The sequence below is a fragment of the Monodelphis domestica genome, chromosome 7 (genome assembly GCF_027887165.1).
Source record: "Monodelphis domestica isolate mMonDom1 chromosome 7, mMonDom1.pri, whole genome shotgun sequence".
Classification (NCBI taxonomy): Eukaryota; Metazoa; Chordata; class Mammalia; order Didelphimorphia; family Didelphidae; genus Monodelphis; species Monodelphis domestica.
In genome coordinates, this window is record NC_077233.1 from 170,487,925 (window position 1) to 170,506,556 (window position 18,632).

The following is an 18,632-nucleotide window of genomic DNA, read 5'->3' on the forward strand; positions in this document are numbered from 1 at the left end:
GTCCATTTAATCCAAATCTCTTGTATCAAGAACTCCTTAGGCAGAGTTTTTGAGCTGTTATTTAATGGCTGCTTTTAGTCCTCTCCTAGGAATTCTTTGGAAACAGCACTTTTTGCTTGCTTGGGCCTGGTGGGTAGGTGAACAATTTGTGGTGGGGAGAAGATGAGTAGAAGAATATAGGCCTGAAAACAGTGTTCATTTTTCATTGCCATCACTTTCCAGATGACTTTGATATGCTCAACACAGCACAGCCACCAAAGAAGAAGAAGGGTGCCTATGGAGAATAATGGCATAGGACCATGGGATTCTCATGATACCTCTCCCACAAAACAGTACAGGAGCCAGGGAAGGATTTACTTTAATTCATCAGTGGGGTCTTCCAGACAGGAAAGTCAGGAGTAGAAATTCTGAAAGAACCAAGTACTAAGGAGTACTTCAGAAGAAAATGTACTCTTTGTGTTCCAGACTTTCCAAATCAGTGACTAGAAGTGAAGCTTTTTTAGATGTGTATTCTAGAAAGGCAGGAGAGCTAAGAAATAGGGAGACAAAAACCCCAAGTAATTAACATGGAAGGAAATGATATAGGTGATGGTGTATGCTCTTCTGTTCCATTCATACTATAACTGAGGAAAAATAAGAACAAGGTCTCAGTGGTTTGGGATCCTTCCCTCCTCACCTTCATGAAACCTATTGGCAAGGGATGGAGTTGCTTTAATGCTCAGACTTTCAAATTGGATTGTTTTCCCTTTTTCATAATAAAGATGTCCAACAATGAAAAGTACAGAGCTCTCTTGACAATGTAAACCCCCAGGAACATCCTGTGATTCTAGAATAAAGAAATGTTACCACGGTGGATAAGAGGTAAAAGAAATCTTAGAGAGACTGTGCATGGCGCCTCTTAGAGATATTTTCAAAATGTTTTTCACCCTTCTAGAAAAGCCAAAACAAATTGGACTGATTGCCATATTTGTTAAGGACTTTAGTTAGCCCAAGGTATTTAGAGGAGCCTGAGGGGACTGTAGGTGTGTATACATCTGAGCACCTGGCCTTTGGGGTGATTTTCCATGTAAGTACTACTCTGAAGGCTGTACATTTTCTTAGCTACAATATTCCAGGTTCTAAGGAACTGGTTGAAAATTCTGGCTCTGCTGCTTATGACCAATGTGACTTTGGACAAATCACTTAATCCCTCTGAGTTTCCTAAGAGTCTGTGAGTTTTTGGTTGGAGCTATTACTATTGTAGAGTCCAAACACAGTATTTCAAGAGGAAAGGAGGGATTTGTAATGAGGATATGTGTCACAGACTCAGTCATAGTGTAGCTTTACTTCAATAGCCGAGTCCAGTCCTCTCTCTCCTTAGAAAAGGATGCCCAACAACATGCATAAGGATATGTCATACCTTTTCTCCTTTTTCAAGGATTAGGCTTCCTGTTTCACTCATAGCTATATCTGAAAGAGAGTATACAAAGTGGAGAGTGTTGTATTTGGAGTCAAGAGACCTGAGTTCAAATCCCAGCTCTACCCTTTACCATCTGTTTGACCCTGAATAAATTACTTAGCCTCTCTTGGTCTCAGTTTCTCTCTCTAAAATAAGGGATTCAGACTAGGTGAATTGAATTCCATTATAGCTCTAATTCTATGGTCCCATGATCAAGGTTTGCTTTTCTTCATGACCCAGTACAGAATAGGATCTAATCTTTTGGCTTCTTGCTTGCTTTCTTGTCTTCGATGCAAGCATCATGCCCCTGTGATTTTCTAAGGATTTTATTGTTGTTGTTTTTTTACTGCTAGTAACACTTAAAACAAGTAGATGGTAAAAATAGCAAATGTGGAAATTACAAGAGGCTTCTAAAGTCTCATGATAGAATTTACCACTGATATTCATTGGAGTCAAAGAAAAGGTAGGCCAATCTCAGCTCCTCTCTTGGCTTCTTGTCGCTAGCCCTCCTTCTTTATTTTTGTCATGAGAGCATGCAAGTCTCACCCAACTGTTTACATTTTTAAAAAATTAAGACCAAATCTCAGTCCCTTTTCTCTTCCAAGTAAGAAGGACTCCATTATAGACTTTCTCCATCTTTCTTGCCTATGTAAGCCTGAAAAGTGAGTCAGAAAAAGATAATGGTAGATGCTGGTAAAGTGTTTCTTTAGATGTCTAAAGTATTCAAGGAAGATTGCCCTTAGAGGAAACTGATGCTTATGCCTTCATTGCCCAATGTTGTGAGATTGAGTGTTGAAAGTTTCACTTGGGTTTCTGTGTTATAGACTATTTGAAATATTAATGAGTTGAAGAATCCTTTCCCACTGCTCATAGCACTTATAGTCTAATGGGGGAGGCAAGGTGTATAGGAAACTAAATCTTGGAAATTATTTCCTAGATTTCGTTGAAGAGATGGTGTACCATTAGTATGGAGTGTTGCACAGTCTCTGTCATATATGATTACCATGTCAGTTGGGTTTACTTAATCGAATTTTCTTTATTTTAAAGAAAAGTTTGTTGGGTTTGGGTGGGAGGTCATCGAGGGGAAAAGTTTATTGAGAAATGACTTATGATATGAAAACAATGCATCTTAATTTAAAAAATAATAATAGAATAGCAAGAGGTGTTCAAGCAGAATCTAAATGATCCTATGAAGGGAAGAAAGAGTAGAAGGGAATACCAAGAAAATGATATAGGGACACATTATGGAGGACCATGAAGATGACTTGAAGAATTCAGATTTCAATGGTAGGCATTATCAAGCTATTTAAAGTTTTCAATTAGAGATATAATATGATAGAAATAAACTTTTAGGGTTCTTGTTTCTCTAGATACCAAGTACTTAAAATGGATCAGAGAACCATTTAGAACCTGATATTGTCTCAATTTTTAGATTTTTGATATAGGACTAATATATGTGGGCATCCATAGTTGCTTCTGTTTGTTGAATTGTATTATTAGTTCAATTCTATTACTTCCCAAATGTTTGGGTTCCTACTGTCTTAGCTGTCAGCATAGCTCACGGGTATGAATTGACCTGAATGGATCTAAAGACTAGACTGTCTCTACCTCTAAACTTCCAGGCACTCTTCTTGGTAGTTTGGTCGCTCGAACAGGGGTTAGGAATAGTCCAGTTTGTATGCTGTGCCCAGTAGGAACCTAGCCCTCTTTTGGGCTTTGGTATGAGGTAGACAAGAAGAAAAATGTCATTACTGCTCTTATAGAACTCATAGTCTCATTAGAGACAAAAAGTCCACATGTATGAAACAATTCCATCCACTCCCCTTACTGTGTTCAGAAGATGTGCTTCTCAGAGTACCCTGCTTTTACATTAATCTTTATTATGACTTCAAGGACAGATTACATTATTAGCTACCGTTGTGATACCCCAAGCCCACTCCAGGCTTTTTATTTGTAAGCTCTGCTCACATAAACAGATTCCTTCTCTCTGATCTGCATCTGAATCATTCACTGAGGCCACTGAGACTAGAGAGTATCTCTTTCTTCTGTCAATATCCATAAGGGGACAAAGCTGGTAGAATGAAGCTCTTGTTTTCTGATTTCCTTGGCTGAGCAGCATGGAGAATATCTATAAAGCCACGTAGTGATTAATCTTTAATTCAGAAACAAATTCTCCTTTGTCTCCTAAATCTGCCTTGGAGTGTCCTTATGGTATCAATTGAAGAAGAAGAGTGGTTTTATTAGGTCTAGAGTCTCATTCCTCAGATAAATCTTCCCCCAAGCCAGAAATTTGTCCTTCACTCCAGGTGGACAAGTTAGTTGAGTTTCCTGTCTATTTCTGGCCACCTCTCAGGGGCAGCAGAGAAAAGCTCCAAGCATGGAGCTGAGGACCGGACTCAGAATATCATCATGGCAATGAAGGATCGCATGAAAATCCGTGAGCGAAATAAGCCAGAAATTTTTGATGTTATCCGAGATGTCTTTACTGTAAGCAAAGTTGCCCATGCCCAGCAGATGAAAACAGTGAAACAGAGTGTGCTAGATGGTACCTCCAAATGGTCAGCCAAGATTACAATCACTGGTAAGAGAACTTGGGGTTAGGGGACAGAAGGAAGTAGAGGGAGGTGACGTTGGGAATGGGCAAGATACAAAGACTTAGATGGATATAATCTGCAACACTGGCGAAAAAAATAGGGGAAAAAATTTCTGGAGGAAAGGAAGGGTTGGCATGTGAGAGACAATTTTAGATCCTTGGGGAAAAGTTGATACAGTGAGTAAAGGCAGGAAAAATAACAAATTCACTGAATGTGTGCTTAGCTCAACACTGAGCCCTGTTGGGGAGACATAGTTGGCATAGTTATTGCTCCCAAGGAGTTTATCTACTCCTTAGGGAAACCCATGAATGAGAAGTTAAACGATATTATCAAAATTAAATTGCAGTAGAAGAGATGAGGTAAAATATGATTAATTATTAATCAAATGGCACAGAGGTGGAGCATGTAGAATTCAGGAAAGAAAGATGATGTGTGGGCTTTATTATTCAAAAAGCCCACAAAAGACTAGGAATTGATCTGTTTGCTGAAGGGAACTAGAGAGAATGGTTGACTTATAGGAAGGAAATAATTCCTCATCCTCCTAGAAAAGCAAGGAAGATACCCAGGAGCAGCATCCCCTTTGTGGGGGAGGAGAGCAGACCTTGGGAAAGGTGAAACATAGACAAGGAAAGATAGTATTGAGTGAGGTTTCCAATTACTACCTTGGGCTCCCCATATCAGCTGAACTGCTTCTCAGTACATACTGTTCTTCAGGCCAGAATGAGCCTGATTTTAGGATGATGCTGGGCCTGGAGTATCATGTTTTGTAGCTTCATCCTTGTCCTGCACTTGTGTTGTAGTGGTGTGTGCTCAAGGTCTGCAGGCGAAAGATAAGACTGGCTCCAGTGATCCTTATGTCACCGTGCAAGTTGGAAAAACAAAGAAAAGAACAAAGACCATTTTTGGCAACTTGAATCCTGTTTGGGAGGAGAAGTTCCATTTGTAAGTGGTCAGGAAAGAACTTTGAACTTGGTTGGTGGGACCAAGAATTCTCATGTGTTGGGCTCTCAAGAACAAGGAAAGTTCTATTTTGCCATAAAATTAGGACTTCTCTTGCTATTTTTTTTTTAAGGACTTGATCAGAATTGGGAAGGAAAAAGAGAATGAAGGAAAATTAAGGTGATTCTTCAGTACTTAATTTTGGCCACGCCCAATACTGTTTTCTTTCTTAGTTCCTTCTACTAGATATATTACTTCCAGGCATACACTTCCCTGGTTTAGGCAAGAAAGCTTTTATGATACTGCCTGGTGATAGGAATGAGGCCACAGTCTGGCCATAGCAATCCAAACAGGAAGGGCCATTTATCAAGAATGCTACTGAGGAGATTCTTGTTCAGGTATTGGTTGCATTAGATGGCCTCTAGTAGTCCCTTCCAATCCCAAGACTGATTCTGGGAGTATTTCAGAGAAAAGAAATCAAAAGACCTCTCCTCCTGAATCAAGTTATTTCTGGTTATAGGAATTCATTTCTCCTCAGTTTTTCTTCTTTTACTCTTTCCTCCTAACCCATTTTCCCAGTACCTCTAGTAGTGTTGTTGGACAATAAGCCTCGGGTACTTGATCTTTCTTTCTAGTATGCTTAGATACAATCCAAAACCCACTGGGATTTCCAGTAATTTATTTGACCTCTGGACAGACTTTCTTGCCCTGGATCTCCCCAGAGCCTATCTGTTCCCCTCTCTACCAAGGCAATAAAAGGATTAGGCTAGTAGACAGTTTACTCAGATCCTTGTCCAAGCCTTGAGAGGGCATTTGCTCTTTCTGTATTCCCTTTGGTTAGGAAATATGTCCTCTTAAATGGAATTAGACTATTCTGCTCCAGGTAGGACTATTCTACTAGAAAGATTCATTCTCTAATATAGGAAGTAAGTAAGAAATATCATCTCTAATAGGAACAAAGAAAGACAGTTTGACACATAACTGAATACATCAGGAAAGATAAATTGCTCTCTGATTCCTCTTCCTTTTGTGTCCTTCATCTGGGATGCTCTGTGTAACTTGGTGGGTCAGGTGGCAAAATAGAGAAGGTGATAGCTAAATTCCAGCCTATAGTTAGTTACCTGTGCTGAATGTTAGGTAATTCTCTTTTGTGGCCTTCTTGCTACTCCCACAGTGAGTGCCATAACTCCTCAGACCGAATCAAGGTACGAGTATGGGATGAGGATGATGACATCAAGTCAAGAGTGAAGCAGCGGCTGAAGCGGGAGTCAGATGACTTTCTTGGCCAAACTATTATTGAAGTGCGAACCCTGAGTGGCGAGATGGATGTCTGGTATAACTTGGGTGAGGAATTAGGGGCAAATTTCCTTTGAGAGAAAGAGAAAGCCAGGGGAAGTTATTTGGGAATAGACCCAAGGTATTCTGTACACAAGGGGAGGAACTTGCCAGAAAGCTGCTTTGGGACCCTTCTACCACCACTGAGGCAGAAGTTGATAGACTTGGCAAGGAAATTATTCTCAGAGACCACATTTTCTATGAGCAAATCTGTATGTCACCATCCCCACCCCATACCAGCTAAGTTGGATCCAATATTTCAGGACTATGCTTGTCCCCTTCAGGTCTTGTCCCAGTCTGGGACCAGTATTCCGTATAGATACCTGACATTTGTGCTTATCGCCATCACCCTCATTCTCATAAGCAGCTCATCATTATGAAACCAAGAAAGGGAGAGTAGTTTGGGAATGCCTCTTCATTGGCAAAGGGTTTTGTCTTCTTAGAAAGAGTAGGCTCTGGAAGGATGTTTTATGAACCTTCTTCTATCAGCAAGCCAGCTCTGACTAAGAGAGAGACTGAATTCTTTTGGGTGCCTAGCAACTCTTCTTATCATTAATCACCATCTCATTCTCCCTGTCACCATACCATTCTCTCTTTTTCCCCCTGTTATATTTTGAGTGACAAGACTGAGAATGCTAAGTTAGTAGAATACTGGTGACTATTTCCCCATCTGTCCTGTACATACACATCCAGCCTCATTGAACCATGATAATCATAACCTAAGTGAGGAGAGGTTTGGGTCAGCTTTGATTGGGCTTACCCTAAGTTCCAGAAGCCCCCTAGGGCCCTTGATATCCAAACTAGAAATTTCCAGTTCTGCTTACCTATGCTCAATCAGTGGTAGCTATTGAAGGACATGTCTTTGTAAGTATGATTATTCCCTTTAGATTGTGATTCTGGTCCTCCTCCCAGAAGACTTTTTCTTTCCTTTGACTCATAGACTAAGGTTGGACATGTATTGCTCAGTTTAGGTGTTTATGAGGGTGTCATTTTCTTATCTCCTTTCGCTTCTAGAAAAGAGGACAGATAAATCTGCTGTCTCAGGGGCAATCCGGCTGCATATCAGTGTGGAAATAAAGGGGGAAGAGAAAGTAGCACCATATCATGTGCAATATACCTGTCTCCATGAGGTAAGTCAGCTCCATGTAGGAGCCCCTTACTTGCCCAACCACACCTCCCTAGAAAGAAATCCCAAGATTTCTTTGAATATTGTGATCCTGGGAAGAAAAGGGGCTAAGTAGCTAGAGACCTGATTGTGTTGGTGACTAACTGTGTAATGTTGGATTGACTAACTTGTGTCTTGGTCTTCCAGTTGCAATATAGCAATATTAAGCCTTGTCTGCTGAGCTCTCTGTGGTGAAATTAGGCAAGAAGGAGAAAATTTCTAGGAAGTTCTCTAATCCCCTAAATTTCATGTCTCTGGACATCTACATCCTTCATAGTTCCAACTGACAATGATTTTCTTCTGGGCTTTATTTTTTAGGGGGGCAGGGGGGAGAAGAAAGTCTCCCAAATTCATATTTGTCAAATCAACTTCACCTAGCCACACTGAATTATAAGAGAGAGTACCCTAACCATGCCTAACTGTTTGCATTTTTGACGCCATGGATGCTCCTGTCCTCTGAGACAACACCAGGGCTTTCTTTTTTTGCATCATCAGCCACATCAGTGGCCACTAGAGCTCCTGGCTTCCAGAACATGGATTCAAAAAAGCTTTTTTTCCTATATGTCAAAGGCCTAAACTCAGAGCCAGTGACTGGATCTACTAAAAAGGACTGAGCTTTTGCTTGGAGTTAAAATCAGTTAAGGTCTTTGTTGTGTGATTCTAGACCCTTTCCCCTTGTCATCCCTCCTTAGAGTGCTAGGTCTCTGATGAGATTTGGATTCTCTGTGGTTGCCTTGAGTTAAGGAAAGAGGGCAGAAAACTTTATAGTAGTGTTAATGTAATGCACTATACTGTAGTGTAGAAAATACACATGGGAATTATTTGCATAGAAATGCTAGTTGAATCCATGACAACTAATCAAACCACTGGGAAATAATAGGGATCAAATTTGTATTTGGGGGTTATCTATTTAGCAGCTATATCAAGGATGGATTGGAAAAAGGCAGGATTGGAAGCAGCAATATTATTTAAGATGCTATTAAAATGATATAGGTGAAGATATGAACTGGAAGTTCTGTTAGTGGAGAGAGGGAATGGATATGAGATATTATGTGGAGAGAGAGTCAACAAGACTACAAATTTTAAGAAATGGAGAGAGAAGCAAAGAGTCAAGTATGATTCTGATGTGACAAACCTGGGCAACAGAAAGTGATACTACTTTTGGCAGAATTAGAGAGGTTTGGTACAGAAGGGTAAGTTTTAAAGGGAAAAAGGAGTTCCACTTGAGGCATTTTGAGTTTGAGATACATAAAGAACATGCAGTTGGTGAGGTATAGCAGAGAGTTGATAATTCAGGATTGGCACTCAGGAGAGAGAATAGGGTTAATATAATGATTGGGTCATCTACATAGAGATCATAATTGAACCCATGGAAACTATTGAAATCACCGAAAGAGATTGTAACAAGAAGATGCTGTCCAAAATAAGCTTGGAAAGTACCCATATTTTGTTGATAGTAGGAGAATAGTGACCTGGCAAACAGAAGAATCAGCCATACAGGTTTGAGAAGAATTAAAAGTTTTATGGAAATCAATGGAAAAGAGGATGTTCAGGAAAGGCTGGTTCAACAGTGTCACAAATTGTAGAGAGTTCAAGGAGATGAGATTCTGTACTTCCCTTTGTCTCTTACAGAACCTGTTCCATCATCTCACAGACATCCAGGGCAGTGGAGGAGTCCGGATCCCTGAGGCCAAAGGGGATGATGCATGGAAGGTTTATTTTGATGAGACAGCCCAAGAAATTGTGGATGAATTTGCCATGCGCTATGGCATTGAATCAATATACCAGGCCATGACGTGAGGTTCAGTCAGAACTCTAGGGGGGTGCTAACTACTTGAATGCTAATGAAGTCATACTGGCAGGGTAGATTGCTCCTTAGTGAGTGGATGCAACTCACTGCTGAGACCACCCAGCACTGCCAGCCTTTGACTCAACCTTCCTCTGGTGAACCTCTTCATTGTTTCCCATAGAATGGAAAAGGAATATATTTGTGACTATTCCCAAGGCCCTGAATATAGTATGTGTATGTCACTTCTCTCCTTGGAAAGGAGTGATGGGACATGTGTTTTATTGCCCTGGAGCCTATGAAGAGATAGTATATACATAATAGTCCCTTTGACTCCAGAAAGGTAAAAAATAGGTATATGTATGTTACTGTTTCCAGGACCAAGAAGAGGAAAGAGAGGGATATATATGTACATAACAATTCTAGAAATCTATGAAAGGGTGTTATGTGTGTGTACACACTCATGTGCAAGTGTATGTGTATAAAACCATCCATCCTACTGTCTTGCCTCCAATATGAAGTTAGGGAATTGATATGCAGAAAAGGAGAAAGCCTACTGATTAATTTACTTAAAGTTCCTATAACAAGAATTTCTGTTTATGATTAGAGGTAGAAGTAAGACTTGTCAGGCAGCTGATTCAGTAATACCCAGAGGCGCCAACTCTGAGCAGGCAGGACTACACTATAAGATGGAAAGGCATTGGCCTGATTGAGGAAAGTGACCCTGAACCAATTGCGGGAGGACCTTGTTAGAGTATCCTATCATTTTCTGAAGGAACCATGGCACAGTATAACTTTGGGGGATGTGTTTTCCTAGGCACTTTGCATGTCTGTCCTCCAAGTACATGTGTCCTGGTGTACCAGCAGTGATGAGCACTCTGCTTGCCAACATCAATGCTTACTATGCCCATACCACAGCCTCTACCAACGTCTCTGCCTCTGACCGTTTTGCAGCCTCTAACTTTGGAGTAAGTATATGTATACAGATCCATAAGTGTCATGTTTTTCATCACTTACTAAGTTTGTATTTATAAAACCAATTCTATAGAAATTATTTTATCCTAAGGTGCTTTGTCTGGAATTCAAGTCACTGTCTCCTGTTGAGTGGTGGATGACGTTTGCTCGTTTTAGATGTAGATATTTGCACACACAAAATCAGAATAGCACATGTTTCCTGTATTGATTACTCATTTGGATTATCTTAGCATAAATTATTTAAGCAAAAACAATAAGAAACAAAAACTAAGAAACAGGTTCAAGCAAGATTGAAAGAAAGACCTTTAAATCTATCAACTCATCTTCTTAAAATGTCAGCACTGACTATTTGTTCAGAATGTTGTAGAGCAGATTCTTGGTCAGGTATGGATTGGTTTCAGTGCCTTCTGAGGTGTCTTCCAACTTAGAGATCTTTTAGTTCCTCCCAAGCTTAAATTCCAAAGCTATGACTCCCTCACTAACTCATGACTCACCAAGCAATGGCCTCTGGGTTCCAGTGAAACTCATTGTAGTAGCATTGTAGTGACCTTTGTAGTGCTTGCCTCAAGCTAAGTCAATCAACAAACATTTATTAAGTGCCTTTTCCTATTTGCCAGACCCTTTGCCAAGCCCTGGGGAATCTAAAAATAAAAATAAAAAAAAATAGTCATGGCTCTCAAGGAACTCACCCTGTAATGAGAGAAATCACATGTAAGCAACTATGTACAGATAAGATAGATAAAAGATAAATTGGCTATAATTTCAGAGGGGAGCCACTGGAATTAGGAGGATGAGGAAAGAATTCTTGCAGGTTGATGTATATGAGCCATTCTTAGTGGAAGCCAAGGAAACTAAAAGGTATAGGTGAGGAAGGAGAGAATTCCATATATGGAGAACAATAAGTGAAAAATGGCCAGTGTTGGAAGATGGAGTGTCTTGTGCAGGGAACAAGAGGCCAAGATGAGAAATCTATCATTCTCTCAGTATTATTGATTAGAAATTGAGGTGAATGTGGAGTTAGTTTCCTTTCATTATTGAGGAATTGAGCTGAGGCAGTGAGAGGGAAGCCATGGACCTTAAACTGGCTGCAACACTAGACTTCTGTTTCTAAATATGTACAAAAAGCCATTTCCATTCCTTGTACCTCAGTTGTCCCAGAATGAACAGGATGAGGTTCCACAGATAAATAGACTGCCCAAGTACCTAAAAGAAAATCTAGGGAACTTTTTTTTTTAAACTCTTATTTTCCATCTTAGAATTAATACTGTGTATTGGTTCTAAGGCTTCTAGGCAATGGGGGTTAAGTGACTTGCTCAGGGTCACACAGCTAAGAAGTATCTGAGACTAGATTTGAACCCAGGACCTCCTGTTTCTGGGTCTGGCTCTCAATCCACTGAGCCACCTAGCTGCTCCCAAATCCAGGAATCTTGAAGAATCTGTTCGTAAACTTGCCAACGTTATTCCCTTCAGGCATTTGGATCCTTCCTCTTCCCCTGCACCACTGTGCTCCAGAGATCTCAGGACCCCATCATTAACACTGCCTTTGTTTCCTCTCTTTCCACAGAAAGAGAGATTCGTGAAACTGCTGGACCAGCTGCATAACTCACTGCGAATTGACCTCTCCACATACCGGGTGAGCAGAGAATCCCAACCTGGCCAACTGGTAGTATCAAGTAAAAGGGGATAGTCAATAAGAGTATAGTATTCTAAACAATGATAGACCATACCTGGAGGTGTCTCTGCCAATATAAGGGGTCAGAAGGCTGCTAAGTGGTACAAGTAAATGCAGTGCTGGTTTTGGGAGTCCCCAAGACCTGAATTCAAATCCTTTTCATATTGTGACACCATGGATAAATCATTTGTCTTCCCTAAGTCTCTGTTTCCTCATCTGCAAAATGAGGTTAACAATAACACCTACCTCACAGGGTCATTGTGAGGATCAAAAAAGATAACTTATGTAAAGCACTTTGCAAAATTTAGAAGGCTATAAATGTGCTGGCTGTTCACCCTTCCCTGTAGAACTACATCCACCTGTGTGGCTAGTGCCACTGATAGCCACAGAATACAACATAATGTATAAGTTAAGTGGAGTTTAGCTAAGCCATGCTATAGTTCTGCTACCCAAAACCTAGCTTTTCCCTAACTCTGACATTGTTTTCTATGCTTTGGTTAATTATAAGATTAGGTTCTCCCTGAGGCTCAGTTGCCAGATTTTAAATCCTTATTTTAAAGACCCCACCTCCCTTCCTTCTCTTTGTCTTCCCTTTATCCCCTATCCAAGTGAAAACTAAGCTAGTTTGCCCATTTGGGTTTTTTTAAACCATTATTTTTTATTTTTTTCCCGGATATAAAGCATTTGGCTTTTTCTCCCCCTTTCTATACACTGAAAAACAAGATGAACATAAAAACAAAATCTGTATATCACTTAATCTGTAGAGAAAAAAGGGGAAGCTTGGCTCAGGCCAGAGCTTTGCATGTGTGCTGTTTGTCCTCACAGTGATTGCAAGATAGAGCAGGAAGGGGAACCCAGGCAGTTTCCCCAGTTTCCATTGAACTGAATAATATAGGCTTCACTACTTGCCTTAAAATGTAGTGAATTCCAAGAAAAAGCAGACACACTAACATTTAAATACAAGTGCAAAAGTACTCTCTAAAGTCAAAAAGAAGGGAAGTTCCAGTGATATGCAAAGCTATTCCTTTTCAATTTGCAGGGACAATTGAGAATTGAGAGGATATGGTGTCTTGTGCCATGTAGGTTGATCTTTTAGAGTTAAAAACATTTTCCCCAAAATGAGATTAAATGACTTATAAGATAAAGCTTCAGTGAAATAGTCCCTTCTAATCTCATCAACAACAACTAGTATCAATTTCCTGGCCTCCAGTTTAAGTCTATTCTAATGCCAGAAAGATGTATGTGTATACAAAGAAAGAAAATTCTTATATTGCTCTAAATGTTTGTATCACAGCCCTTCTCTGAAGGAAGTATTGGGTTCAGGAATCCCTCCCCTCTTAAATGGGGAGGGGCAGGCAGAGAGAGGTATATTAGGAGGGAGCTAGGGAAGGTTCAGCTAGGGACACAAAAGAGTTATTAGGTTGATGTTTCTTACTTGCTGAATTTTTCATTTTTACCTACATTTGGTTTCTATAATAATTATTGTAGAATAATTTCCCCGCCGGGAGCCCAGAAAGGCTGCAGGACCTGAAATCCACTGTAGACCTGCTCACCAGCATTACATTCTTCAGAATGAAAGTGAGTGTCTAAGACTAGTTCGGGAAATTGGTCAGAGAAGGTAAAGGCTCTTGGCTGGGCAGGAATGCCTGGCACCATCAGACTCCTAGACTCAGGAGAAATTTCTTATTCTTCCAATTTCTTCCTCTCACTGCCTTGTTTTGTGTGGGAACATTGCACTCTACAGGCCAAAGGAGATGAGAGCTCAGGTTGAGAAATCCCCCACAGTCAGGCCTGTGTCTCCATCCAACAGCATAATCTGGTATCTGAGGGAAAAGGAAGGCCTGGGTCTGAGGAGGAGTGGAAAGAAAGCTCTTCCCAAGACTGACCTTAGAAGGAAAGAAAGGAGTGCCAGCCAGCTCCCAGGCGAGCAGGATCAGCTGTGATTTGGAGCCTCACTCTAGGGTCATGTTCCTTGGATCCATTATAGGTACAAGAGCTTCAGAGTCCACCCCGTGCCAGCCAGGTTGTGAAGGACTGCGTGAAGGCCTGTCTGAATTCCACCTATGAATACATCTTCAACAACTGTCATGAACTGTACAGCCACCAATACCAGACTGAAGTGAGATGTCCTAGACATGCTACCTCCATCCCTTCCCTGTTTAACCCCTACTCCCTGCCTTTCTTATTGGTGATTGATCCATCTTTCCCTTGGTCCTGTGGCCACAGACTAGGGATATGGACTAATTGTTTTGTAATTTCAGTCTTCAGAGTTTCTTCTAAACTCTCAGATAATGATATGAGATCTATGATTTATATGGTTAGGTTGAGACTATCTCGAAAAATTACTGCTATTTAATATAATGCATTTTCAAAAGTGACTTGTGGTTTGGAAATGTTAAGAATTCACCTAGTTTTTCTGCTCTCTTTCATTCTTGAGATAAGTAAGTCCTTTGAACTATAATCATTAAATGGTTCCACTTTAGGATGTTATTGAAGAACTCCTTATTGATTCGAGCCTTTACTGGAGATTTCTTTGGCTTGAATAATTTTCTGTTTATACCTGACAGCTCCCCATTCTTTTTCCTTGGTCTCTCTCTTTTGGAGAGATGCTTTAACTCTGGGAAGACTTTTACCTTTCAGACAAGAAGGTATTTGTTTAAAAGCCTAGTTTCTGAGTTCTGACCCATAGCGAACCTCTTTTCACAAAGTATCACTTCCAAACCATTTGGAAGTTTCCCATGGCCTTTTAAATTTGGGTAGCAATGCCTTTTTCTATCTTGAAGTTCCTAATGTCTGCTAAATGGAGTTATTTCCTAAAATAGTTAAGTCCATGGTAGGTTTCTTGATGGGTGACCATAATTAGGCTGGGATCACTTGGACTTTAGTGACTCCCTCAAAGAGCCTTCCTTTATCAGGTATAGTTCTAGCACTCTAGGGCCAAGGCTAGTGATTTGCTTCTCTTAGTGGAGTAAAAAAATATTCCAGGAAATAGTCACTTCTCCAACCCTAAACAATTTCTCCATTTCTTAGAGTGATTTCCCCCCTTTTCTTTTGCTCACTGTATAGTGAAAAGAGTATAAGCTCTGTGGAGTTAGAGTTGTTCAAATCTTACCTCTGTTGCTCCTTGAGCCTCAGTTTTTCCTCAACTGTCAAACAAGAGGGGTGGGCTAAATGACTCCTGAGATCGCTGCCAGGTCTAGGTCTTTCACTCTATCATGTTTCTTTCCTTTACTGGAGATATCAGATAGACCCAACTCCTGTTTTTTCATGCAACATTCTAAAGTTATTTGTGATAAGGTTTTGCATTTACTGTTTTTGCCATCACTGCCATATTAACAAATCCAATGAGTGGCTTGCCCTCCTTTTCTTCAAACCTGTCATTGAGGTTGTCCAGGCTCAACCTTTCACATAGGCCTTGCTTCTTGCATCCAAAGGATTATCCCATTGTCTTCTGGGCTGCAACATTTGTCTCTGGCTAGAGAGACAGTTTCATGAGACAAGATGTACTATGAGGTAATTGTGGATTGGAGGTTGACTTATGGAAGGGAGTGGAACGGAATTAGTCATTCCTTCTAGTGGGTCAGAGCACAAAACCCAGTATTACTTTATGGAAATTTAGCCTCCTTTGTTCTGGGCCACATCTGAGTGTAGGACCAATAGTCCCTTCCCCATCTTTTTTATTTGTAGGAATGGTGGGCGTTTCACATTGTAAATTTTGGAGCCCCTAGACTAGTCCAAATAATCACAACTTATTCCCTGAGGCTCTAATTTTCCTTTGTGCATACTGATTTCAGTATTTTGTATTAGAAGAAGAGAATAGATTTAAATGGAGGAAATTGGATCAGTAGAAGTGCCTCAAAGTCTGAAGGGGGCTCCTGAGGATCTAGGGATGAAGCTTTTGTGGACCAATGGGAGAGAAGAGTTCTCTCCCTTTGGGCTAGAAGAGGATGGGATGTAGATTATGGGAATTGAATCTCTAAGAGAAAAGAAGACTCTTTAACTAAGGAGGGAGGGAAGTTTCCTCAGTAAAAGAGAGGATATAAAGGTACATGTATAATGGAGGATACTCATAATAATGCCATGATTTCTGGAATAAGAAACAGGAACTGCCTCCAGAGGAACAAGGCCCCAGTATCCGGAATCTGGATTTCTGGCCCAAGCTCATTACTCTCATTGTGTCCATCATCGAGGAAGACAAAAATGCCTACACACCTGTCCTGAACCAGTGAGCAAGCACCCCCATCCCCAAACCTGAGCTGTACTCAACCCCACTGTCTGTCTAATGGCCTTTCTCTTTTCTGTCCCTATGTGATTACAGTGCTGCCTCCTCTTCCTGTCCATCTGTCTGTCCATCTATCCCTTGTGTCTGTCTGGTTAACTGCCTTGACTAGGGCTTGAGGTGGGTGCAGAGATGCCATAGGTATTCCTTCCCCTTTTGACTAAACCAACTACCTTGGGGTGAGAGGCCTTTTGGGTTATATGTTCTAGATATGCTCCATGGATGATCAGTGACTCTGTGTTCACTGCATTCAATAATGTGGCACTCACTATACTCCTTCTCTCCCCTTAGGACCTCCTTCCTTTCTTTCTCTTGGGGTATCATATCCTTTTGTTTTTGAGGCCTTCCCTTTCCTCTTTCAGTATCCTTTTCCATGAGACTAGGCCCCTCCTCTCTCCCCAGGTTACTTCTCTTCAAATTGGGCCTCTCTACCTCCCTCTTTTCCATTCCCCTCTCCTAGACTTCCTCTATCTCTACCTCTAATTTCTTCACTGGATTTATACATTCCCTGACCTGAATCTTTCTTTTCAGAACTCCCTCAGGCCAGGCCCTCAGTGACAGAACCAAGCAGATCTTGTATAATGCCCTAATTTTGAAATTTCTTTCATTCTCCAGGTTCCCTCAGGAGCTGAATGTGGGCAAGGTCAGTGCAGAAGTGATGTGGCATCTATTTGCCCAGGACATGAAGTATGCATTGGAAGGTAAATAGCTAAAGTCACCTTCATGCTCCCCCATTCTCAAGACCTGCTAAAATGCGTTTTTTAATTACAAATTTTTTTTAAAGACCTGCTACTATTTGTTATGGCTGTGGCTGTATGGAATAGAGACAATGCTATCCTGGGTTGATTTCATATAGCAATCTCATGCCAATAGAATCATTATTGAGGGTCCCATGATAGGCAAGGGGAAAGAGATCAAGGGTTTGGCTACATCAGACTGTAGGAGACTTTAGAGTCTAGGAGTTCTTCAATGTGCATCAGAAGAACAGCACATATGGGGATTTCCTGATCCCAATCTTCCCAAGGCTGCATTCTCAGCTCTCTACCTCACACGGCAGAACCCAAGGCCAAGAAGGTCTTCCTTCCTGATTCCTTGAGTAGAGCTTCAGACACACTTTCCCAGTTATTTCCATTTGTGTCCATCTGTCCTGATGTTGCCTATCACTTGTGTGTCTTTGTATGCCTAGTCTGAGATAGTAGGCTGGGACAGAAAATATCTTTCTAACCAGTTCTCAGTGTAGAATAAGGATAAAAGCAGGGTTTGGGCAACCTTGAGGGCTGAAGGAAGAATGGGTTTAAGTGTCAGTCTCAGGTGGAGCAATATTGTTAGAAGCAGGATATTAGCATCATTTCCCTATCATGTTATGGCCATGGTGAGTAGGAGGAGTATAGATATAGAGCTAAAAGCTACACATGTAAGCATGGCTAAAGGTCTTCTCCATTTTACTTGAAAGTTTTTTAATTCAAGCCCCTAATTGTACAGATGAAGAGGCTTAAACTTCAAAAGGTGACGTTCACTTGCCCAAGGTCACATTTACAGTAAGGAGTCAAAGTGGCATTTGAACCCAGGTCCTCTGACTATAAATCCTTCCATGGTACCACATTACTCAGGATTCTTACCTGCAAGGAGCCTACAGTCTGATTGATGGGAGAGATAATATGTAAGCACATGAGAAGTTAAGTACATTAAAACAAATTAGTTACAATTTAAGACAGATATTGAAGAGATGTCATAAGGCAGTCTATGAATTATACCAAATTAATTGTATAAGCATTAAGTGCTTTAGTTTATATAAGAAAAAACACTTCAGTTGGTGTGAGTAGGAAAGAGTAAGACTTCATTAGGAAGTTGGAACTTAAGTTCAGTTTTGAAGGACAGATAAATTATGGATAAATGAGTGAAGAGGGGAGGATATTCTGGGAGACAGGAATAGCCAGGGCAAAGGTTTGGAGGAGAGGACCCAGCCTTTAGGTAAGGCTGCCTCTAAAACCATTGAGATATCTATCTTGTGTGGGATTCAATGAGAATCCCAGTGGAGGGATCATAACTATCACATATAGTAGGGTACTGACTGACTATCCCTTCGTAGGACATCTTTATCACTCCATCTTTTAGGGTTCACTGAATACTTACATGATATGGCTATAAAGTGATGAGGCTACTTATGCAAATTGCATGCTGGGAAAATTGGTTCATTGCTTTAGACTCTCATATATTCCTACATAACAATGTCCCATGCTCAGTCCTGTGAAAGAGAAAAAAAATTCAAAAAACAATTCAGCTGACATTTATTAAATATCTAATATATACAAGGCAGTATTCCTGGTGATACAAAGCCAAATATGAATAATCTCTGCCCTCAAAAGACCTGAAATGTCTGCCCTCCATATTATTCTGTATTTATAGTACCTCCTCGTGGTGTTAGCATTACGGGACATAGACATGTGAA

At 40.6% G+C, this 18,632-nt stretch overlaps 1 protein-coding gene across 6 annotated transcripts in view; it reads left to right on the forward strand.

Annotated features, from left to right (window-relative positions):
- UNC13B (unc-13 homolog B) overlaps positions 1–18,632 on the forward strand; it is a 372,543-nt gene that overhangs the window by 333,923 nt on the left and 19,988 nt on the right. For all 6 annotated transcript variants that reach the window (XM_056806040.1, XM_056806038.1, XM_056806041.1 and 3 more), the window contains 11 exons: positions 3,792–4,019; positions 4,833–4,974; positions 6,146–6,315; positions 7,321–7,436; positions 9,104–9,267; positions 10,075–10,225; positions 11,797–11,865; positions 13,393–13,482; positions 13,892–14,023; positions 16,002–16,129; positions 16,799–16,884. In XM_056806040.1, coding sequence (XP_056662018.1) covers positions 3,792–4,019; positions 4,833–4,974; positions 6,146–6,315; positions 7,321–7,436; positions 9,104–9,267; positions 10,075–10,225; positions 11,797–11,865; positions 13,393–13,482; positions 13,892–14,023; positions 16,002–16,129; positions 16,799–16,884 — 1,476 coding nt within the window. The remainder of the gene's footprint in view (positions 1–3,791; positions 4,020–4,832; positions 4,975–6,145; positions 6,316–7,320; positions 7,437–9,103; positions 9,268–10,074; positions 10,226–11,796; positions 11,866–13,392; positions 13,483–13,891; positions 14,024–16,001; positions 16,130–16,798; positions 16,885–18,632) is intronic.